We start from the raw sequence: 24,688 nt of genomic DNA, 5'->3' as shown, positions 1-24,688 counted from the left end.
GTGATTCTGATTCCCTACCCAGTGTGAAATCCCTTGCATTTTACAAATGCAACGCATGTGCAGAGAGGAACAGGCCGATGTGCCCAGACCGTGGTTCGTGGGACAAGGCAAAGCTGGGAGAGAACACCGCCTGCCTCCTGATACCAGAATGGGTCACTCCTGATGAAAGCTCGTTGATCTCTGAGCTACGAACAGCATCCCCGTGACAAAATGGCAGACCAGAGGACTTGTTAGGCAGCTCCATGTGTGTTCTGTCCCCGGGGCATCAGGGTGAAAAGCCTTCCTCGAAGCTCTCCTTCACCTCTAACCTCATAGGAAGATCTCTCATCGAAAACGCCCATGTCCAGCCCTGAGACCAGGCTTTAATAGATCGCTTCTCAAGGGCTGGGTTTGGTCAATCGTTTATGTTTCTCTTTCTCAACATTTGGTTCCCTAACACAGCAATCAACCTGCTCTCCTTGGTCTACGTTCAACTGAGCAGCAGGAAACATCATTGAGCAATGGTTGAAGTTTTGTGAAAGAAACTCGATTAATATAAGAACTGCGTCTCTTTGATTATTTTAATGGGTAATCTTTTATGGGCTTTAAACGGTAAATGCCAGGATATCAACAGCAATTGATTAAATTTTCCCTTGAGACCTTTTGAAATCTTGATCTACCCCATCCTTGCTCTAGAAAAATAAGCAGATGGCTAACGTTGTAGTCTGGCCTAAAGTAACTTTAGTTTAACAGTTTACTGCAGTCAGGTTATGCTCTTGGAAAACAGGGCTGCATAAATACATTTGTTTATACAGACTTCCTACATCGCCTATGAGTATAGCTATATAATGCACCTAAAAGCACCTCAAATAAACGACTGCTGTTTTAAGGGAGGAAAGCACCTACACTGAAAACAGAAACATTTTAAAAATAAATATTTAGGAATCACTCAGCCTTGAAATTGCCAGCAATTCAGTACCATCTGTCTTTAGAGAACGCTCCTAGAAGATCCCAAACAATGAAAGGAGGGATGGGGATGCTGGCTTGGAAGTTAATTAGATCACCTGCCTGTCAAGAGGGAGCCTGCGGGGAGTTCCATCAGGGCCGGGAGGAGAGGAGGAGAGATGATTTCTCCTTGGGGTTCCTTTATTTACAATTGCTGGCATCCTAGGACTTGAGTGCATTTCAAATTACTTCTCAAAGTTAACATTTCCACCTTAGGTTAAAAGTGCTACTGGGAATAAAAGAATGTATTGAAAATAACAGTCAGGGCTGGGGAGTGGGGGGGGGGGCTGGGGAGTGGGGAGGTAGTGGGGGGGAGTGGGGGGGGTTCTTAGCACACAGGAGGCCTGGGGTTCAATCCCCAGGAGACCAGTTGGAGGAAGGTGGTCAGATTGATGGCCTTTCCTTGGGGCTGGGTGGTATACAGACCTTGTTGGTCGCCTGGCCTCTGCTAGCTCACTGCGTCACACAAAAATGTGGTCAAGGTTTGGAAATTAAGATGAGAAAAATCTAGGCTCAAAAAATAACAATTGGATGACTGATCACAGAACAAGAAAACGCAGGAGTTGAGAATTTTCCCTGCGTCTGAGGAACACCCAAGCCAGGGTTCTCCCGGGGCCTGGGGCTGTTTCTCCTTTGAGGAGCAGCAGTGAAAGGCCGTCCTTACTGGGACGTTCGTTCTCAGTCCTGTCAAAGCCACTGGTTGGCAGCTCAGACGAGGGGCCGTCCATCCTATGCCTTGGTTGGGCTGTGTCCTCACACCGGGCGCACAGGCCCGGCCCTGACCGCCTTCCCCTGAAGAGGACAAAACCGCGCAGCCGCCGCTGAGGGGAGCCAGGTGCCTTTAATTCAGGCGCTCACAATGAGCCCCTCTCCAGGGTCATTTAATCTGAATTGGGGGCACATTCAAAAGTCCTCACACTCCCCATGTCCCCATGTGTTAAAGGTGTTTGGTTCTCAACCAACAACCGCGGTGAGAAAGGGGCTGGGCCACAGAGGTCACCCAAAAGGCAGCGGGCCAGATGCCTGTCCCTCTCTGTGCTGGCCGCGCCCCCCACAGGCTGCCGAGACCCCTTCAGGCGGGGTCCATGTGTCCAAAGCCCGGCTCTTCGATGCTGGGGATGTCGTTCTTCCGGTAGAAGTCGTTCTGCACATGGTTCACGCGGCCGTGGTCTCGGTTCAGGGGCTCCACTGGATTGTTGATCCGCTTCCCGTAGACAGAGGAGGACCGCACCCCCACCGTCCTCTCCTGTTCCTAGAGAGGAGGAGCGGCACGTGGGTCAGTCGCCTGCCCTCAGGACGGATGGATGGCCCACGCGTCAGCCTGGTCCCACCCAGGTGGACCTCCCAACGCCACACCCAAGTCCCCTCCGGCAGCGGTGGCGAAGCTGTGTCCTCTGCTCAGAGCCTTCTGGGGACACCTGAGGGCCTGTGCCAGTTGCCAGCTGCCATCTGATGGCCCTGCTCAGTCTAGGTTTGGAGACAATTTCCTTATGTGTTGTTCTGTCCCTGGAGGGTCCCTAGGGAAACTGTGACAGCTGGGACTCAGACAATCCACTTTAACTGTCAGAAAGAACTGGACTACTTTTCCTTGTCAAATTCTGCAGCCCCAAACAAAAGGATCCGAACAGGTCATGTACAAAAGACATCAGAGAAGGAAGGGAACTATAAAAGTGCAAAGGAAGTGACACGGAGCAACGTGTGTGTTCTCACACACACACATGCATATACACATATGTGGTATGCATGTGGGCACACAAGGACACACAAGTAACCGTGTACGTATGCAGACATGTGCATGCGTGCATATACTGCCTGCAGACGCTCATTCCTGCATGTGTGCATATGTGTACACACATCCACAAATATACCCAAACTATTGATGTGTTAACAATTTATTAGGATTCTATCTTAGCTCACCTCCTCACTAATATGAAGTCCCATGCATTTTGCGTGTTCTCGGTCATCACGGTGTAATTTCTGGTTATAACCTGGGCTGTGCTTATAAGAACAGTCATAGAGAGAAATGATCCCTGTCTGGAAATAAGAAGAGAAAGAGGACCAGGGGTCATTTGGAAGCTGAGCACTGAAACCTGGGGAGCTCAGTGAAGACAGGATTGCTTAATCTCTGGGACTATGTGGGAAGTGGCTGAGGCAAGGGCAGCTGCGGTGTGCAGCCCAGAGCTAGAGTGAGCGCGATCAGGCCCAGGCCGCTGCAAGGCCAGGACTGACAGCAGGTGTTTGACAACCTTCCTCCACTCCCCGGTGACTTCCTGACAGACCCGCTCCTGCGCTCTAGCTGCTAGCGCCCACACTTAAATGGGTTTCTTCCTCTGGAGGCCAGAAGTTCAGCGTGAAGGTGGTGGATTCCGTGTCTGGTGTGTGCTGGTTTCTCACTTGTGAGTGTGCACACACTCCATCAGGCCTCTCTTATGAGGGCACCAATCCCATCTGTGCGCTTCCACTCTACGACCTGATCATTTCCCCGAATCCCACCTCCCGAGACCCCATGTGGAGGGTTGGTTTTCGGTACATGTGGTGGTAATGGCGCAGGGTAGAAGGGGCGGGGCCTGGTGGGAAGGCCTCGGGCCATTGCAGCGTGCCAGGGAAGGGATTGTGAGACTCCAATCCTGAGGCTTCTTGCCCCGACATGTCCCCCTGCCACTGCTGTCCAGGGCACGAAGCAGGGTAGCTAAGGGCGACCCTCACCACCGGGCTGGTGTTCTGCTCTTTCCACTTCCAGCCTCCAAAACTCTGAGCCATCATAAATGGCCTGCATCGGGTATTCTGTCACAGTCATGAAAGATGATTTATATCAACCCTTCCTGGGAGAGAATACAAATGTCAGCTACCAATGTGCGTGTGCACGTAGGCACATGTGCACATGAAGTATAGGACACACAGCTCACACAGGTACACAGGGTGATGACATGGCTCATGTGGTGTGGTAATTGACAGTGGCACTTAATCCCTGTGGATTGGCGTGCGGCCTCCTCCCTCCTCCCTCCCTCCTTCCCTCCCTCCTCCCGCCCCCTTCCTCCCTCACTCCCTCCGTGCCTCCTTCCCTCCCTCCCTCCCTTGCCGGCTTTGAAGGAGAACTTGGGCCTTGAATTCAACCTCTCCACCTGTGCTGGAGGAAGACAGCCCCACTGCTCCTCCTGGCCTTGCATTTCCTGGGGATGAGCCCCTGGCCAATAAAAACCCATCCGGCACACACACAGAGAAGCATCAGGTGGCCCACACCAGCCACCAGCCCTGAGGTGGGGGCCCGGCTTGGGGCCCAAGCCGCACATGCTCCAACCTGAAGCGGCCACTTCATCTTCTAGGTTATGCTTGTGTTTTCCACACGTCACTTTGCGCACATCCCTTCCCGTTCACTCGTGCGGTGAGAGTTTGTGGAGCATCAGAGCCGGGCTCTGCTTTGATTGCAGAGAAGATAGCAGTGGCAGAAATAAATCTCTGCCCTCCTGTGCGGCTGGTAAGGCATCAAGAGAGAAGCCACAGGGAGCGTGTTGTGGGGAGGGAACCCCACGTCACAGTTCACAGACGCTCGTGGATGGCAGGGGGAGAGCCCTCCTCCATCTTAACCGGGAGGCTGACGTCAGAGCCCTGGTTCCCTTCTCCACACCTGGAGCGTGGCCCCCCCTGGAGCACAGGGAGCTGGCTCCTGGGAGTCTGCTCTTTCCAGCTCTGGGCGGTAGGTGTGATTCTCTACAGCGTCTTCCTGCCCTGCCCTGTGTGGAGGGAGGTGGAGACCTTGGGCTTCCTCACCTGCATGCGAGGGGCATTGGCTCGTCTCCCCCAAAGCTGAGGTGAGGCCTGCAGACCCAAGCCTCCCTGGGAATGCAGATTCCCTGGCCCACCAGCATAGTGCAACACCATCTAGGGTTTGTTTTTTTTCTTTAGTGTAACTTTGAGAGATTTAATCAAAACCTCCACAAAGGGCTTGCTTCTGACTCGGCTTTTTCATTTCCCTGGCAGAAACACTGCACAGGGCAGAAGCAGCAGCAGAAAAGTAATTTTAAGGCACCGCTGCACTGAATCTGCTTTGCTGCCGCTGGCACCCTGTTTCCTGGGGGAATTCACTGCTGGAGCCCCTAGGGAGGCCCCCCGCCCCGCCCCAAGCTAGTGTAGCTAGTGGCTTGAGGAGACAAACCCATCTTCATGGGCTGTAAACACAGGAACAGGCTTGAGTGGGAATTCTGGGATTCTCGGGGTCCAGCTGCATTAGAGGACTGAAAGCCACCAGAGGGAGGCTCAGACTGCTACGCTCACTTCTGTCCATCTCCAGCAAGGGGGTGGGGCTCAGGGATGCTGGACACAGCTGCCAGGACTCAACATCCAGTGAGCACCAGCTCTAGTAATCTCTCTCGGGGCATAATAACCCAAGCTGTGTTCACGTCAGGCATCCTACAGGTCACTTCACAGCTCTTTATTCGATTAAGCCTGCATGTCTTCTACGTGGACGCCTGTGACCCAGACCAATCTGCACAGCTGACAGACAGGGAGGCTGAGGGCTCACCTCCAAGACCACACCCTTCTGCTGCCATCTGCTGCCTCCCCACAGGCCCAAAGCACCAGGAACAAATGATCATGAATCCCAAAGCCACAGGAGCAAGGACCCAAAGCTCTGAGAGAACCCTGAGTCCAAACCACCATTTTCTCCTTTCAGTTGGATTATCTCAGGTATTTTGTGGCAGCATCAAGAAGCTGATGAGCTCCATGGACCACTGGGAGTGTTTGCATATTCATCAGGTCTTCTGGCTGCTATAACTGTAACATGCCACAGACTGGGTGGCTTATACAGAATGGGATTTCCTCACAGTTTGGCGATGGAAATTCCAGCCTCAAGGCATGGCAGATTCAGTGTTGGGTGAGGGACTGATTTTCTGGTTGACGGACGGTGACTTGTGTCTCCATATATGGGAAGGGCAAGAGATCCCTCTGCCCTTTTTCTTTGTAACTCCCATTCCTCCTTAGGAATCCTCTATAGAGTACCTCCCAGAGGCCCTGGGCCCTATGCCATCCCGTGACTTGGAGAATGAGAAATGTCTACATTTGTGGTCAGACCAAGCATTGACAGAGAGCTAACTCTGCAATGTTGCTGAGCTCCAGTACAGCCTGAAATAATCCATGTGGCTGTAGATTGAGTCTTCAGTGACCCTGTGACTCAGTTTACCCTTTTTATTCTAAATGATCCCTAATCAGAAACTTCTTGAATCTTTTAGATGTTAACCACCAATGTGTAAAATCTTCGGGAGGGTATCATCCCCGTTGGTTCCCAGCTGCTCAAAAGGGCTTGGAAATGTCATTTGCTATTCTTACTGCTCTCAAGATTCTTCACCTGTTAGTATTTTTTACACCACTTTTTTTTTTATGCAATATTAAAGGTTCCAAGTCTTGAATTTCTTTGTTGCTCGCTCCAGTTATAAGTGTGCTGAAACTTCCAGAAATCCACTTTGCATTGATTGGTCCTTCCTCCCCAAGGCAGGCAGGGATGCCTTAGAGCAGGCAGGGAACTTCTGCGTAAAGGCCCACTCCACGCTGTAATTAATTTGGGTATAGCAGATTGCAGGGATACTCAAAGATACTCAACTCCAGGTGGTAGACAATACCAAATGAATGGCTATGTGGCTGTGTTCTAATAAAACTTTATTGAAACAGGCAGTGGGTCCCATTTGGCCAAGGGGCTTTCCTGTCCTGATCTCCTTCCAAGTGACAGGTCCCTAGTCACTTCACAGATACCTTGTCTCTCTGTCCATGGGTGGTTTTGGTCTCAGGAAATTGAAGCCATTTATCAGCCAACTAGAGTTAAGAGTTAACTGGGCCTAGCTGGCACAGCGCTGCTCATTTGTGCTTGACTGTGCCTGGTCCACAGGACTGTGGGATTCTGCTCTGCTTTTTCTGGGATGCCAGGTGCTGAGTCCAGGTGGGCAAATCCTCCAATTCTGTCTGATTCTGAGCATCAATACTTGGAAGCCTATGTGCCCAGAGTCCTTACTGCAGCTTTTAAAAAACATCATAGCTCTTCATGGCATCAAGGTGATATTTAACAGAATCCTTCAGAATGGTATGTTCTGAGTTTTACACATGCTCTTCAGAATGGTAAGTTCTGAGTTTTTATTACATCAAAAAGGCAGATAGATTTTTATAATTCTCAGTAAAACAGCATAGGCTTTAGAACATCGTCTCCTTACTTTGGGGGATCGTGTTTATCCCACGCTGTGCATTAATGCCCTGTTAGTCGTGAACTAGCGGAACTACTTGGAATGCACAGCGTAGTTAATACGTGATTTTTTTTTTCTCTTTTTAACAGTTCTTTTCAAACATACAACTCAAAAGAAGGGAAGGGAGGTGTCTGGTGGATAGGAATCGGGGACCGCAGCCTTAACTCCCACCCCACACCAAAACATCAAGCCTACAAGTGCCTGCCAGCAGGAACAAGGCTCCCTCTGCCGCCCTTCCCTACGGTGAACCCCGCCCGGCCACGGCAGGAGGCCCCGCCCCGCCCCGCCCTGCCCACGCCCCCGCCGGCCCACTGCTCGTCCTCGCCCCGCCCCCCGCGCCCCGCCACGCCCACCCCAGCCCGCCACGCCCACTACCCGTCCTCGCCCCGCCCCGCCCACTACCCGTCCTCGCCCCGCCTCCGTCCACCTCGGGGGGGGGGGGGGGGAACTTCCCCCGCCCATTACCCGTCCTCCCCACGCCCCTGCCACGCCCCCGCCGCGCCCACCCCGCCCCGCCCCGCCCACGCCCCCGCCGCGCCCACCCCGGCCCGCCGGTCCACTGCCCGTCCTCGCCCCGCCCCGCCCACTGCCCGTCCTCGCCCCGCCCCTCCCCAACCACTGCCCGTCCTCGCCCCGCCCCGCCGGCCCACTACCCGTCCTCGCCACGCCCTCCCGCGCCCCCGCCACGCCCACCCCAGCCCGCCACGCCCACTACCCGTCCTCGCCCCGCCTCCGTCCACCTCGGGGGGGGGGGGAGGACCTCCCCCGCCCATTACCCGTCCTCGCCCCGCCCCACCCGGCCCACTACCCGTCCTCGCCCCTCCCCAACCACTGCCCGTCCTCGCCCCGCCCCGCCCGGCCCACTACCCGTCCTCGCCCCTCCCCAACCACTGCCCGTCCTCGCCCCGCCCCGCCCGGCCCACTACCCGTCCTCGCCCCGCCCCGCCCGCCCACTACCCGTCCTCGCCCCGCCCCGCCCCGCCCCGCCCACTGCCCGTCCTCGACCCGCCCCGCCCCGCCCACTACCCGTCCTCGACCCGCCCCGCCCGGCCCACTACCCGTCCTCGCCCCGCCCCGCCCGCCCACTACCCGTCCTCGCCCCGCCCCGCCCCGCCCCGCCCACTGCCCGTCCTCGACCCGCCCCGCCCCGCCCACTACCCGTCCTCGCCCCGCCCCGCCCGGCCCACTACCCGTCCTCGCCCCGCCCCGCCCACTACCCGTCCTCGCCCCGCCCCCGCCGCGCCCCCGCCGCGCCCCGCCACGCCCACCTCGGCCCGCCGGTTGTAGTAGCTGTGCTCCTTGGGGCCCAGTCTCCGCGGGGGGACGTAGCCCGTGGTGGCCTGCGCCGACGTGGGCACCTGCCGGGGTTTGCCGCGCAGTGTGGCGGCCGTGATCTCCTCCTCGTCCTCCTCGGCCATCTCGGCCATCTCGGCCATCCAGGACATCCTGGCCGCCCCGGCCGCCCCGGGGCCCTGGCTGCCCGCCGCTGAGGTCATGGCGTGTCTGGGCCGCGCAGGCTGAGTCCCCACGTCCGCCCGCGTCTGCCCGCGTCCGCCCTGTGTCCACCCGCGTCTGCCACGTCCACCCGCGTCCACACCGTTGCCTGGAAACCGCGGCTAGGACGGGGAGGGGGCGGAGCTGAGCGGCCGGGCTGGGCGGGGCCCTGACCCCGCTCCCCCTCCTCCCTCTGCCCTCCTCCTACCCCTCCCTCCCCCTCTCCTCCCTTCTTTCCTCCTCCCCTCTCCCTTTACCATCTCCTCCCCCTCCACACCTGGGACAGGCGACCCCCCCCCTCCTCGTCCTCCTCGTCCTCCTCTTCCTCCTCTCCACCTCCCCTCCCTCCCTCCCTCTCTCCCTCGTCCTCTCCCTGCTAGGACCAGCTGCAGGGGACAGGCCCCATGCCATTCCAGATGCCAATCTTGTCCCCTAGGGCAGGAAGCGCCTGCTCAGCCCTGCGACCCCTGGGCAGCCCTGGCCTGAGGGGCCCGTGGGCCACGGGAGCCGGGGTCAGCTCCACAGGGCAGGACGGAGCTGGGGTCAGCTCCACGCGGGGGGGGGGGGGAACGGAGCTGGGGTCAGCTGGGGGGGGGAGGGATGTGGGACTGAGCTGGGGTCAGCACCACGGGGCGGGACGGAGGTGGGGTCAGCTCCACGGGGGGGGGGGGGGAGGGATGGAGCTGGGGTCAGCTCCACGGGGGGGGGGGGGGGGGTCGGAGCTGGGGTCAGCTCCAGAGCAGGATGGAGCTGGGGTCAGCTCCACAGGGGTGGTGGGGGGTGGGGGGGGGCAGAGCTCGGAGAAGCCAGGAGTTACAGGGGAAGCTGGAAGGCATCTCTCTGAGGTGAGAGGCTGTTTTCCCAGGTGTGTCACTGTCCATGGAATGTTCTAGCAGGGCTGACCCCTGGAATGGTGGAAGTCCATGTGAAGAATGGGGCTGGGGAGGGGGCGGAGTGCGGAGAGGATGCAGGCCAAGGCAGCCGTGATGGTGAAACATGAGGTGAGACGAACATGGACAATTCCTTCTAAAATAAATTTCCTGTGCAATTTCTTAAGCATTTCAAGTACATGAATGAAATAGTGATGGAACGCGTGTTTACATTACATCTATAACCTGCATTTGCAAGTTTCTATGCTAGGGAAGAAAGAAGTATGACAACTCGCAAAAGAAGCCAAGCAAGGGACTGCAGGCAAACCTGGGGTACAGTGAACATGCAGAGGGGCAGATCTGCTTGGGCTTGGAGGTGACTCAGATCCCACTCAGCCCCGAGGCCCTGCACCCAGAGCGAAGCCAAGTCTCCTCTGGCTTTGCGCTCAGGGCTGGTGTTCCGCACCTTTCCAACAGCTCTAGCTCAGCCCCAGGGCACGCTATGGGTGTGGGCAAGTGCCAGGCTGCCCCGGACCACTGCTGACCAGGTCCACCACTAGGACCACCACAGTCTGCCTCTCTCTCGAGGGTTGTGTGTGGGGGAGACAGGACTCTGCAGATGTCACCAGCTCAGGGAAATGCAGATGTCACCAGCTGTTGAGGGAATCTCCAGAACTGCTGGGAGCCCCCCCCTTCCTCAGTATCTGAACAGAGACTCCCTTAGAAGCACTTCTGTGATCTGAGTCCTGGATGGCCAGTGGCGGCTTCTTATAAATCCTTGTTAACTGAGGTGAGGAAAATCCTGTGCATTCGTTCATTCATTCAAACAACTTTTCCTCCTCTTTCTGCCTTCCAAAATCTGCTGTTTGGAAATGTTTTAAAACAAGGCTGATCTATATAGATCTACATCTCACAGTTAAAAGCTTTTTGCAATAATTATTAAATTGCACTATAAACTCAATTTATGTGGCCTAACAGTAAGTGAACTTTATTTTCACAGGATCTAACCCATGAGAGAATTAACTGGAGTAACTAGTTCTCTGCATACAGTGTTTGCTGGAAATTGAGCTTGGCTTGCTAGGAGGACTTCCTGACAACTCAAAGCACATCTTGAATTCCAGGGCAAGGTCCAACTCACTGGCCCAGTTTTCCAAGTCTGTGTCAGTGCTGTTGTACAACGAGGACATATCCCCCTTTCCCCCCAAACCGCCTCCCGCGGCGACAGGCTGCGGCCCACGGTGAGGAGGTACAAGCTTCCGCCACACCGCCACTCCTTCCACAGATGAGCAGTGGAGGTGGAGGCACTCACTGGAGTCCAGCAGGCCGGCTCACCCGCTGACCAAGTCTAGGTGGTCAGTACCTTTCAGCACCAGACATACAAACTGAGACTTTCAAATGACCACTTGATTTTGGCTCATTTCACAGTAACAGTAGCTGTGACTTCATATGATTCGACATGGGGCCAAACCTCTGAACAATGGCCACGTTAGCAATGAGCACAGCGTCCCCACCACCCTACAGCGCCCGGGCTCCTCGGATAGCCTCAACCCTGGGCCAGACAGGGACATCCCACCGCATCAGGGGTGAGGGTACCCCACAGGTCCAAAATGGGACAATTTCAGTGATCAAAACACGAAAGGAACAGGGAAGGGTGTCATTCTGTTTACGGTACATGTGTAAAAACCAAACTGTGTAACGAGGTAGAGATGGGATGAGAAAAGATGTGGAGGACTATGGAGGGCGACACTGATCAAGACGCACTGCACTGCTCATACAAGCACCGAAATGCAATAACAGTGACAGTAAACATCACAGCACATCAACATATAGCTCCTCGTTATCCTAAAGCAAGCAAACCAAATCCTCATGTTCACCAACCCTTATTACTGAAATAAAAACATTCATTCTACATTCTTTTATTTCTGTATAAACTTTATTTTAGGGTACATGAGTGGGTGAGAATTTTTTTCCTTTATAGACAAAAGGATAAAAAGTCGAAGGGATGATAGAGTTAGGAAATCACTTCAGTTTTTAAATTTTTTTTTAGACCTACTGAAATGACAGATCCAGGTTACAATCAACAGATGCTAAATCTACTGGCGAGGGTGGGGGGAAACAAAAACAATCACTGCAGGAATCTGCGTAGATGCATGGTGCAGGGTGGATTCAGGAGGTGGATTCAGGAGGCCCGTCACAGAGGAAACTGCATACTAGTCTGAACAACACCAAGAAAGAACAGGAGGGAAAATACAACACACCTCTGATGATGCATTTTTGCCTAGGAAAACAGAAGCTGACTTGTGGTAGCTCACACCCGTAATCCAATATTCAGGAGGCTGGGGTAGGAAGATCATAAGCTCAATATAAGCCTGGACTATACAGCAAAGATACTAAGAATAAAGAAAGAAAAAGAAAGGAGGGAGGGTGCAGGTGGGGGGAGGATGAAGAGAAGAATGGGGAGGAGAGAAGAGGAGGGAGGAAGAAAAGAGAAAGAAAACCAAGCTGGACTTAAGGAAGTTTCTGGATGGAGTGTTAACCTCACTAGGAGATACAGCAGACCTGGGAATAGGTCAGAGAACAGCAAACCATGTAGAATCCTCTGCGGATCAACATCTAATTTCCACAACAACTTACCAGCATGGAAGCCATGCAGCAAGAGTGATATAAGAGCTAAAATCATGATGTAAGCTTTGTTTCCTGGTTCAGATTATTTTTGAGAGCACACAAGACACTTGGAATGTAGTTCTACTCCAGATATTAAATAAGGGAGTATTTATTAATTGTGTTTGTTGCAATGATGGATGGTTAGGAAAAATGGTCATAAGGGCACATTGAAGTATCTTATTTAGGACAAAATGAAATAATAGCTCGGATTTCTCCAGAAACGGTCCAGCTTAAAAAAAGAAAAAGGGGAAAGACGGATGAAATGTGATTGGAAAATTATGGTAATTTTTCATGCCCAATACAGGGGGGGGGCAGTTTATGGGGATCCATTATACAGCTCTTTGTTTCAACTCTTATATGTGCTCAAAATTTTCCATAATAAAAGTTAAAAACAGTAGGATTATTAAGAGATACTGTTTCTTGCAAACATAGGAGCCCAAAATATCAGTTCAACCCACAAATTGTATGTGTTACATGCCAGAGACCCTGGGAGTCGTGGAGATTTTTGTTCAAGTCTATAAAGGCAAAATTCCTCCTGATGGAGCCCCACAGCCAAAGAACAACAACGAAGTGTTTGGTTTTCTGACTTGTACCACAAAGCTTGAAGGAGGGCAGTCAAGCAGCTCAAGAAAGGGATAGGCAGCCCACCATCCAACCCACCAACCGTGGGCTCAGCACGCTGGGCGGCACTGGTCCCCTCCCTGAGAAGCAGAAGCAAATCCTCGGCCTACCATCAGGGCAAGGACTTTGTCGGGCACGCCCTTACCTGATCACCTGATCACCTGAGGCTCTGCAGTAGGGCCGGGCACCCAGGCTGCTGCTAGGTAGGAGTCCTCCTCGCCCCTCCTGGGGTGTAGAGCCTGGGGTCTGTCCTATTTCATCTGAGTTTGAACAACTTTCTTTCTTTTTTTTGGGGGGGGGGTGTCCAGTCGTGGGGCCTGAACTCTGGGCCTGGGCGCTGTCCCTCAGCTCTTCAGCTAAAGGCCAGCGCTCTACCCCTGAGCCACCTTCCCAGCCCCAGTTTGAACAACTTTCTTGGCACCCCGTCCTCAACGCTCACCACTAAGGCAGCTGTCACACACTCCAGGGGTCCCATGGGTGGACTGAGCAGAGTGAGCGGTTCCTCTCCGCCCACGCCCTCCCGAGAATCGTAAGCATGTCACACAGCAGTGTGACAAGGTTCCCTATGAATTCACCACTTCCCAGGTACGGGGTAACCCACTCACGTGGCCAGTCTCATTTCCTACACCACATAACCTCGCAGTGGATCTCGATGTCCAGTTGGGGAGACTCTCAGTCTTGAGATGCTAATTTACCTAGTTTACCACCTTGGAGCCACGATCACTCCTATGTGTAGTCTCCTAGTACCTCTACCTTGTTTTGAGAGAGAATTGGATGCTCGCTGTTTTGCTCAAATACACTCACAATATAATGAACTCTGCTCCTAGTCTTTCTTCGACAGGAATGGTATTTACCAAGTAACACCGTCTCCAACAGATCCCTCTTCATTCCCGCACTGCGTGACTCTTCTCTTGTCTAGGCCTGGGTCACTCAAAAGGAAGATAAGAAAAACTGCCTATTGGTTGAGACACAACTGTCATGAAGATGCCCACAACCCCTGGGCCCCACTCACATGTGCACACACACGTGCATACACGCACGCACACGCACTCGTGCGCACACACACACACACACACACACACACACACACACTGCACTCTTTTAGGAGGCAGTGTTTAGACTCCATCAGTCCTATCAATGTTGCAAACCTTGCTGCCCCCTAGTGGCTGGTTGGAATAATACCACTGCTTTAAGAGTTAGGTTTTGTAGAATTTTCAAATTCATTGGATGATGACTGATTTCTAAGTGTCAGCTATTCGGTACTAAGAGCTACCAGAGTAGATGCCTGTGCTGGTCCAAGCCCGGACATTAATCATGAAGACTCGGCGTTTTCATGGTGGCTTTCTTTCTAAATTGGACGGCTTGACAATTCACTCACTGGTGAAACCAGAAATCCTATACCCTTTGGGATGAATTATTTTTATAATACATCTATGTGCATTTCCAGGATGGAAAACTGTTTGAAAGAGTGCCAGAATCAAAGCCCGACTCCCTTCTGGGGCCTGCTTTCCACTGGGCACGGCGGCGGCATGGCACTGCCGCTGGATCAGCCCTCTGCCTTCCAGAGCTCCGCTTCCCAATCACTCCAGAGCTCTTCTCTCAGGACCTCCGGGTGCCCGTCTCCAGGGTGCTGGTGGGCATCGCATCACCGCATTCTCACCACGGCCAAAGCTCTCTTGTGTCTAGTGAATGAAGTGGGCAGGGGACAGTGGCATCCCGCTTCATGGGAGGTGTAAATAGGAGGATGGTAGTCCATGGCAGACTAGGGAAAAACACAAGACCCCCATCAGAAAAATAACTACACGCAAAAGGGGCTAGGGGTGTGGCTCAAGTGGTAGAATGCTGGCATCAGGCTGAGTTTAAACCCTGGTATGAGGCTGGGAAGGTGGCTCAGTGGTAGAGCGCTTGCCTTGCATGCTTGAGGCCCTGGGTTCGATTCCTCAGCACCACATAGGCAAAAAAAAAAAAAAAAAGCCGGAAGTGGTGCTGTGGCTCAAGTGGTAGAGTGCTAACCTTGAGCTGAAGAGCTGAGGGACAGCGCCCAGGCCCAGAGTTCAGGCTCCATGACCAGACCAAAAAAAAAACAAAAAAACCCTGGTACGATCAAACAAAAAAAGGAAGGAAAAATTTTTGCTTCAGGGAAAACAAGTCATGAAGAAGCGCTTTCATAACAGCATGAGTGCAAATGTTCCAGGGAGTCTTTTCCTCCGGGTTTGTGTAATGGATCTTGGGGCTAGAGTTGGGTTTGTGTCTATTTAAACCATAGGCTGTTAACCTGCACAGGGTTGTTTCGCAGCAAAGATGAGCTGACTGTGGGAAAGATCAACAGTTCAAGAATGTAGCAGGCAGGGTCAGGGTGCAAAAGGAAACTAGCGCCCAAGGACTTTGAGGTCTGGCACAATCCAGAGAAGAGCTGGCGTTCAGACAGACACCATCTTTGTGGAGCCTAATTGCCGTGAAAGAATGTGACTCAACTAATTTCCCAGATTTCAGAAAGGTGTGAGGATCAAGCCCGACCGAGTGGCTGTCGAGCTCGCCCAGGAAGATGGACATGGAGAGTCCATGGCACCTTCTGTCCACATCCGCGTTTGCTCGCTCTAACCAAGGTATACCACTCCTTCAGGTGACAGCGTATGGTCCCCACCCCACCGACGGCTCGTCACAGTGAAGTCACCAACAGCAGAGCATGATGGACAGAAACTCAAATGCTGTGCGCCCTTCTTCCCTATGCAAGGTACCTCTCCGGGTGCTTTATCCATGCCCACCCATTACAGGCTCGATGGTCTAGTCCCTGATGTGTGACTGGGATCTGATTGGAACACAGGGGCTATGCAGATTTAACTAATCAACTTGAGTGTCTGAAGGGGAGCCTTCATTCAACATGGCTGGCATCTCCATAAGAGGATGTGGAAAAAAACCACGAGAATAGCATGGGAAGAAGACAGACACTGAAGAACAGTATGTGACCGGGACTCCGTGGGAAGGACAGACGCAAAGGGTGCCACAGAAGAGGGGGCATGCGCACAGAGAAGGAAGCTGGCCACGGAAGGATGGAGACTGGCTCGTGCCACTCCCACCCCCAGGCTACGAGAAGCCAGAAGCGGGCAGCGGTGATGGCCGAGAGCCGTCCAGGGCGCCTGGCCAACACCTTGATAGTAGCCCCAGCGGCCTGAGACACAAACTTGCTATTGTGTGGGAGTTGCTGCGGGAGGCTGATGCACAAGGCCACGGTCGGCCCACCCAGGCCACAGGATTCCTGTGCTGAGATGCTTGGCTACAAGATGCTGCGGCTTCTCAGGGTCAAATTCAAGTCACACGTTCACCACTAGTGATGAATTAAGTCATCTGAGCCAGCCCAGTCATCTGCACAATGGACGCAAAGAGACCCCTGAGCATTTGGCTGTGTGTCCAGCCAGGCTTGGTGTCGAGCTCTCTCTACCAGTCTGCCTTGGTCCTCATTCTCTGTATCTTTAACCAGATAAAATGGGACAATGCTGAATCTGAATGCACTAACCTGTAATTCATTGAGTTTATATGCTTCCTCCATACACCTCTGGAAACCCCAGCCTAAAGGAACTAGCTTGATTTCTTCATGCCTTTACCAAGAAACAAAAACCAAATAAAAAACCCACAGTTCCTATATTAATATATCTTGTTATTCCCACATAATTATCTCCTTATAAAGAACCATAGAATCTACTTTTCATTATTCCTTCTCCTTATCTACCAACTAAAAATAGAAGAAATGAAGAAATATTTTCCTTATATTTATTAGAAAACACAGGTCTCAGATTTATTGCATTTCTTTATTATATACTCGATCCATTTGTTTGATGTGCAAAAAGTATCTGTGATACTTACATTAAATTAGAATTTTATATCTGCCCCTAGTAAATGTATACATGCTATAAGAAAAACCAAAGACCCTTTTCAGATCAGCGGTCTCTACATACTCCATAACGAGGCTAATTCACCATTAAACCATGTCTTTTAAAGACACAAGTTCTTTGGGCTGGGCAGAGTGGCTCATATCTGTATTCTCATGAGAGGCAGAGAAAGTAGGATGACAGTTTGAGTACAGGCTGGGCAAAAGGAGACTATATTTAAAAGAGCAATCTGGGCATGACAGCAAATGCCTGTAATCCCAGCTGCATAGAAAGCAGAGGTAGGAGAACAAAGGCCTTATGTGAGCATTTACAGGCCAATGATAGAATGCCTGCCTAGCAAGCATGAAGCTTCAGGTCAAACCTTAATACAAAACAAAGAGAAAGTTGGTGCCAGTGGCTCATGTCCATAATCCTAGCTATGCAGAAGACTGAGATCTGAGGATTGCAGTTCAAAGCCTGCCCAGGCAGCAAAGTCCATGAAACTCTTCTCTCCAACTAATCAGCAAAAAACTGGAAATGGAGCTGTGGCTCAAGTGGTACAGTGTCAAGGAAAGCACCCAAGACCTGAGTTCAAGCCCCAGGACCAGCACAAAAACAAACAACAAAAACCCCACAAATTCTTTCACTCTGAGCCCGGAGCCAGAAATCCTTCCTGTTACCACTTAATAGCAGAGTTTTGGGCAAATATTTTCCTTTGTAAATATTCCACCACCTGCAGTCTGGACTTCAGCATCTCCATGTCATGGCACGGGATCTGCAAAGGGAGAAGAGAAAACCCATCACAGCCTCCTCCACTGCCACAGCCCCTGGTGCTCCGGAGCGCCCCACCTAATTCCTCACACCCCTCACAGCACAGAGGAGCCCAAAGAGGGCAGAGGTCACATCTAGCCTTGGCCTCCCAGAGCAGGGCTCGCCCCATAGGTGAGTGGATTTCCAAGTTAGGGTGGACTGCACCCCTACTTAACTAGCTGTGAGTCCGATACGCAGTAACTACAACCAGAACTCGGCGATTCCCTACTGACAGGGAACTTGTGCTGGCAGGTGAAGGGTCACCATGATGCAGCTACTCAGGGGATGGAAAAACAGCCAGGCAGAGAGAGGAATAAGAAAGGGGAGAGTCCGAGGGGAAGGGAGAGAGGAGGGAGGCGGGAGGAGGGGTGAGAATGAAGGGAACGGGAGAGTGGGGAGCTGGGGTGGAGGCAGAAGACAGCAGAGCATGGAGCTGCAAAGGCAGACAACGCCAGCGAGGCGTTGAAAAGAACTTGAACATGCTTAGATGCAAACCTAACTGACAACTCACTTGGGCTTTTTCTTGTGAGAGAAACAGAACTCAGATATGACCAATCAGTAGAAGTTTGTTCCTTATAAAACCAAGGACTCTCCATCAAGACTTATCAAGTAAGGTGACTGTAACCAACTCTGCTTTATTGTCTTTGTCCTGCCCTTGTATTTGCTTGGGGGGCAAAGACTCTTATTTTTGCATTGCCTGATGCACAAACTGCATTTGCTCAAACCAGCTCTTTTAAGATTTTATTATAACTTGGAGTACTTACTGGTAAACTAGAAAAAGCAAATGTGAATTAAGGGGAAAAAAGGCAACATCATACCTGAACAACCTGGTAGCCGAGTAACTGCAGGTGCCTCTGCTTAATCGCTTCTTTTCCTAGTAGGTGTTTGCTGTCAGAGCAAAATCTTTTTGGACCATCAATGCACAGTGCTACCCTGAGGAAGCGCAAGGAAGAAACGTGTCTGACAAAAGGCTTCAAGGCATTTGTGTATTCCTGTGTGCCAACACTATTTAAAACAAACCGCAGACTGCCCTTTAATGTGTTGAAAATCATTTAATGCTACTATCCTAAGTCTATAAAACACTCGAGGACTTTACAAATATAATGTGCAAAAAGCAGTGTTCTAATTTTCTAGAATCATGTCTTTTTTGCTTTCAACTTTTCAAGAATAAAAATGTCAGTTTATTCTTTGCCAAGTTCTTACCTTTTATGGACCTCCTCATCAGCTGTGAACGGCAACGCAAATCCTTCCTCATCTAACTTAATTTCAACATCTGGTGAGAGAAGGAGCAATGCCTTGAGTATTAGGCCACAAACACCACCTCCCGCATCCCTGGTCCTGGCTGCACTCCTCCCACCCTGCATCGCAGCAATGGGCTGAGGCTGCAAAGTAACTGCCACAAACAACAGCGAGGGTTCCAACTTCACAGGTGCTGGCATCAAGCGAGTCAGCTGTCAGTCCAGGCTCAGCTGCACAAAGTGGGGTCCCAAGCAATCTTAGGTAGGACAAGAACCACCTACACCTTGCCTTCCTCCATGCCCAGGCCCAGTGTCAGAGGGAGGCATGCTCTCAGGCGACTGAACACTTTCAGCTCCAGCATATGACGCCTCGTCCCACACCCCGATATGAGTGCCTCCAGCCGGCCCCCAACCCTACCCCACCACGTTTCAGCTCATGTACTGCCATTCCTTCTGCAGAAAGAGCCCATTAAGGAGAAGAATTAGATGCCATCACATGAAGCCTGTGAACTGCTGTCCTTAATGAAGTGATTCTTTGACTCGACTGTGAAGAATAGGAAAGGCAGGTGGACTTGGACTCCAGCAAGTGCTGCCCAATGGACAGCCTGTGCCCGGAGATGGTGAAACCCAGGCCTCCAGCCCAGCAGGTACCAGCCACGTGTGGCCACTGCATACCAGAAATGGGGCTTGTGCACACGAGGAGCTGAACTTCCAATTTTAACTTTCTGTTTAAAGAGCCACTTAGTAATGGCTCCTGAATCCTGACAATCCAGGTCTTGACAGAGCAAGCACTGGCCATGTTCCAAGTGTTAGATTTCACCCCATCCTTCAGCAAGACCCGGGACGTCACCGCTTTTTATTTTGAGATGAAGAGGCAAACAGAAAAAGGTTAAAATATTCTACCCACATCAGCTACATAAACAAGACTTAAAATGATATAGTCTTGCCACGATAACTCTGCCGCTCACCACTGCTTCAGCTTGTCTTAAGGTAAGGGAAGATCCATTTTGCATTTTCAGAGACCACTGGCTACTAAGTCCTGTAGGTCACCAAAAGAAGCCAGAATTCTTCAGATCAAAACAAAATTCCCACTCGACTTACCTATGGTGTAACAGTAAGGTGTCAACACTTTTGAAGCGAAATACAATCTTGACCCTAAAAGGTCAATCAGTCCCATCACCACGGACTTATAAAGAGGAAAATCCATCGGGGTCTCCAGGGAGCAGCAGGGAGTTAAAAATGATTTCACTTGATACCTAGGAAGAAGTTTCGGACCCTAAAATTCATACATGAAAAATAAGATTGAAATAAAGAACTGAAGGTTACAGGGGTAAAAAACATCTGGCACAAGCTTACTTTACAAGCAAAATCACTATAGCTTTGGGCAAGTACTTTTCCCAATATGACAGTGCGTAAGGTAGTTACAGTTCAAAAATATCTTGTAAACATGTTTGAAAAGTAGTCTCCATACACAGAGAGAGAAGGGAATTAAAGACAGCATTCTCCAAAGCTGAATTCTTATAATTGCTTCAAGGGCCTTAATTATTCTCCACCAAAATTCTTAAGAGTGAAAAAATGGGATAAATATGGCATTTCAATTTAGAAAAGGTAGTGATGGAATAAACAGTGCTAGCAAACTGGTCTTTTAACTGGAAAACAGTCAAGTTCAATTAGCATCCATCACAGCGTAAAACAAATCCTGGGTGGCATAAAACAAGTTCTATAGTTAATTCATTCTGTTCTTGAAAATTGGTGCAAGATAGATTTTGAGTGTGTTCACCACAAAAAGAAAAACAAACTCTGAGATAATGCATGTTGATATATACTGTGGAATGGCCAACTATGCATTTATTTAAGAACAACATGAACAAGATGCACACAATTTTGTTTTAAAATACCTAAGAGACTTCCTCCAGTGTTGAATAGCCTAAATGGTGGTAAGAGAAAAACCCAGAGGACTCAAAGGCAGAGCTCACTAGAAAAACTAAAACTTCCAATATGTCATCAACAAGAGTAACTTAAAACATGGTACTTTTACATAATCACCTGTTCTACTCAAAGCGAACAAGTAGAGTGTTTATGTATCTGGGTACACCTGAGAATTGCTCGCTCGGAGACAACAGTGGTGTCTCTCCAGTCTTAGACCCTCTTCCCAATCTCAGAGCCTCTCTCTGTGTTCAGGAGAGGATGGAGGCCAGACAGGGGCTGCTGAGCCCTTGGCAGCGACATCTCAAGCTCAACAAGGTGTGTGCGGCTATAAGAACTACAAGTGCTATAAGGAAGAGCAAACTCTACCTACACTAAGCTGCCAGAGAAAAGTCAAAACTCAGAAACAATGTAGGATGTGTTCGGAATGGAGAGTCATGATTGATAACGAATGGCTCTGGGAAGTGCTCAGGCCTTTGAACTCCTCAGAGGATCTGGGAACGTGTCACTCACATGCAACGTGGTGGTTGATGAACAAAATGGATCCTTCCAGAAGAACACAGAAATGCGACTATTATCAAAGAAAAGGCTGTGTAGAGACAACTGACTCCAAGTAAATGAGAAAGTTCTGTCTTGTGAGATCACTTAGCCAGATCAAAAGTGAAAGAAATGAAGAATTTCAAGAACAAAAGAAAACCAGCCAAGCCACACTCCTCCCCACCCTAGGGAAAAAAAGCCACACCACTGGGGCTCCTGTTTTCTACCTTATAGAAAGGGCACTCTAGGACGGAGGTCATGAAAAGCTGGGTCAGCCGGGCCAGACTCAATCTGTCCAGGTACAATTGTCCACCTGAAAGACAAAGCACCTGCCACTGCTCAGTCCGATCAAGCAGAAGGACAGAGGGAACAGCAGCATGAGGCATGGCAACATATTCCCCCAGGCAACAGGCCTCTTCTGTGATACCGGAAACACCCATGTTAGAACCCTGCATCTTCTTCACTGACCGACTTCCCAAAATTCAAGCTCCCAGCCACAAAATATATATGAAAAGTGATGACGTTAACTCTGGAGTTGATCACATCTGGTGGCCTTGAACAAAATGAACCACGCCCTGAATTCTCTTTTAAAATGGTGATAGTTGGGGCGAATGATGAAAGGGGTGACACTAATCAAGATGCATTGTACTCGCACACTGCCAAGTTGAATTCAAACCCCTTGAACAACCACCTAAGAAGGTAAGTAAAATAAGTAAAAATATACTAAAAAAGAAAATAAACAGGTTACAGTTGCTCACTGGTCAGAGGCTCTATCCATCGTGCTGGTTCTTCCCACCAGAAGCACCGTGCACCACGGGAATGCCATCTATCTCTGCTAGGGCTCCAGTTTGTTTTCCTCCTTTCATCCAATGTCCCAGAATCCTCTCGATGCCCTTATCCTAGCATCAATCACTTATGATTGCCAATCATTCCAAAAGAAAAACTAAAGGCAGATCACCACTCAACATAAATGAGACCTATGACTGAAAACATCTCACGTTCAAAAAACAAAAAAGGTGAACCTTTTTTCCAGTGGTCAAGTCATAATCAACTTACCTTGGAGCTGTTGAAGAAAAATGGGGCTGAAGAGTCGGGCCATGAAGTTGACTGGATGGCATTCTATGAGAGAACATGAGTGCAGAAGTCTCAACAGTGTTTTGGGTGGAAAAGAACTGAACTGAGTGGACAGCACATTTTCCAGCTTTGTAAATAAAGCAGTGGCGTTTGGCGGCAGATAATTGAGTTTTCCAAATGGTTCAATTAGTTCAGCAATCTGAGTAGGTGAAAATTTCTCTGACTGGCAAACAAAACTTTCTGCCACTGCATTGAGAATAGGTTTGGAAAGAATCAGTTTTTTACTGCAGTACTCCGTCACTGTGCTGGTGACCGCAGGATCCAGGGTGAGGCAGAGCGAAGCTATGTGTTGTTCTAGGGCTCTCATAAAAAACCTGTCATAGTGTCCAAAGTATATGAAGGCCTCCAAGACCTTTCTGAGCTCTTCATTTGTGAAATACGGAATGTACCGAACAACAGATTTGCCCAGCTTTATAACCAGAGGCATTGCCTGTGTTTGATCAAGAACTACGAGCGCAGTGAGTATTTGACTGATTGATTTAGGACTCAGATGGGAAACTATGGAAGGAGCAAAGTTGTTTATTGCATTTAAAAATGTTTGATGTTGGTCTGCTTTTTCAGGACACGCCTGCAGTATTCTGTAGATGGCCACAGTATCCTCTGGAGTAAATGTTTCCAATTTTTCACCCTGCAGTTGGCATAAAATCAGTTCAAGCATCATGCAAGCTGCGCCTTGTAGTCTAATCAAACTTTCTCCAAGAATACAAAGACTGTGGCTTTCCAGGCCACCTCTTCTGAGACGATTGTGGCATTCTGCCACCAAATTTATTATGAGGCGACTCTGAGGATCTACGCGCAGCAGAATGAGCGCTCGCAGGCCAGTCACCAAGGCTGCGTTGGACAGGTCCGAGGGTGCTCGCTCAAACCGGAAGCATAGAGCTTGGAAGGCACTATGCTCTAGGATTTCTTTGGGCAGCCTTTGATCACTTGGCCTTTTTTCCACTTCACAAATGCGCTGCAAAGCTGTGGCGGCCAGGGTGTCGGGCAGCGTTTCCAGTGTGCTCACGACGCCTAACAGCTCTTCTGAGGAGGCGCAGCTGTTCAGTCTCCTGCAGAATGCCTTTTCGTTCTCCTTTTTAAGATCCCGTTTCAGCGCATCCCAGTTGCGCACCGGCGAGAGCACCCGCTCGCCAGCGGACTGCAGGTCCTTGCCATTTTCCGAATGGAATTTCTTACAGAGAGCATGATGGAACCCGACCCTGGAAGGCCCACGTTGTAGTAGCGAGCAGAGCCAAAGATGCCGGGAATCCAGGGGGACCGCAGGGCCAGGATTTGCCGGTTGGTGGTTCCTCGCAGCAGCAGCCAGAGCTCCAGAGCCCCGAAAGCTAGACGGAGGAGGAAAGCTCCTGCGCAGAGCGATCAAAGCCATGCCATCGTCAGATCCTCGACTCTTCTAGATTCACCGATAAAAGAAAAAGAAAAAAAAACACCTCGTGGTAAAAGACAACAGAGACAGAACGTACTTGTACCCGCAAGAATCAATACAACTTTTCCCGCCAACCCGTCCCCACCTCCCACCCCGAAGATCCCCAGCGGGTCGCGCCGGGGGCCTCGCCCAGGGGCTCCGTGAAAACACCGCGGCTCCCGGTCCCGTCTACGGCAAAGAGGGACTCAGGCGAGGAGGAACTGCGTCCAGAGGCAGGCGGAGACCAGGCCGGCGGGCTCGCTCCCCACCCCCGGCCGAGGAGGTCCCGGCTGGAACTCGGCTCCTGGGCGGCGCCCCGAGCTTTGCTTTTCCATCCTGTGATCTGGAGACTAGAACTTTCCCGCTGTGGTTCATTCCCCGGGAAGGGCGAGGCCGGCAGGACGTCGGCTGGTCGGGGAGGCTCGGCTTAGGGAGGACGAGGCCCCCCGTGGCCCGTGGGGGAAAGGAGCCGCCCGAACTCGCGCAGCCCCCGGAGCCTGGGCGCGGAGGCGGGACGCCCGCGGCCGGCGGCCCGCGGGGGACTTGGGACCCCGGTGTGCGGGACCCCGGGGCCGCGTCCTCTGGGAATGAAGACCTCCACGGGCCTGCGACCCCGGCCCGGCCCGCGGCCCTCCCCCGGCCGCCCCCCCCACTGTCCCCGCAACCAGGCCGCCCGCCGGACCCGGAGGCGCGCGGTCAGCGAGGAAAGCCAGGGCGAACTTACCGCGCTGCGCACGCGAGACGCCCGGGCCAAAGCGCAGGTTACTGAGCCACGGGAGCTTCCGTAGTGGGGGTGGGTGGGAAAGGTAGAATACCGACCAATCAGGAGCACGCTCGGCGCCAGGGACACGCCTAGGTACCGCCCATATCCAGCGCTCCGTGATTGGTCCAGGTTTCCTTCGGCGCTCCCTATTGG

The 24,688-nt window shown here is 51.6% G+C and overlaps 2 protein-coding genes across 2 annotated transcripts; both read right to left on the bottom strand.

Moving 5' to 3' along the window:
- Positions 1-1,843: 1,843 nt before the first annotated feature.
- On the bottom strand, positions 1,844-8,704 carry CUNH5orf49 (chromosome unknown C5orf49 homolog). Its single transcript, XM_042695197.1, has 3 exons — positions 8,477-8,704; positions 2,902-3,018; positions 1,844-2,236 (listed from the first exon to the last, which is right to left on the bottom strand). Exons 1-3 carry the CDS (start codon positions 8,702-8,704, stop codon positions 2,057-2,059), a joined length of 525 nt encoding a protein of 174 aa, XP_042551131.1. The 3' UTR covers positions 1,844-2,056.
- An 8,581-nt stretch (positions 8,705-17,285) lies between these two features.
- On the bottom strand, positions 17,286-24,566 carry Fastkd3 (FAST kinase domains 3). Its single transcript, XM_042695227.1, has 7 exons — positions 24,497-24,566; positions 22,290-23,760; positions 21,461-21,546; positions 19,872-20,046; positions 18,736-18,805; positions 18,351-18,465; positions 17,286-17,497 (listed from the first exon to the last, which is right to left on the bottom strand). Exons 2-7 carry the CDS (start codon positions 23,734-23,736, stop codon positions 17,399-17,401), a joined length of 1,992 nt encoding a protein of 663 aa, XP_042551161.1. The 5' UTR covers positions 23,737-23,760; positions 24,497-24,566; the 3' UTR covers positions 17,286-17,398.
- Positions 24,567-24,688: the final 122 nt, after the last annotated feature.

This window comes from Dipodomys spectabilis, unplaced genomic scaffold (assembly GCF_019054845.1).
Source record: "Dipodomys spectabilis isolate Male_0828 unplaced genomic scaffold, ASM1905484v1 ptg000179l, whole genome shotgun sequence".
In the NCBI taxonomy this organism is placed as follows: Eukaryota; Metazoa; Chordata; class Mammalia; order Rodentia; family Heteromyidae; genus Dipodomys; species Dipodomys spectabilis.
The sequence above is the reverse complement of the archived record's forward strand: the minus strand, read 5'-3'. Positions and strand labels throughout refer to the sequence as shown.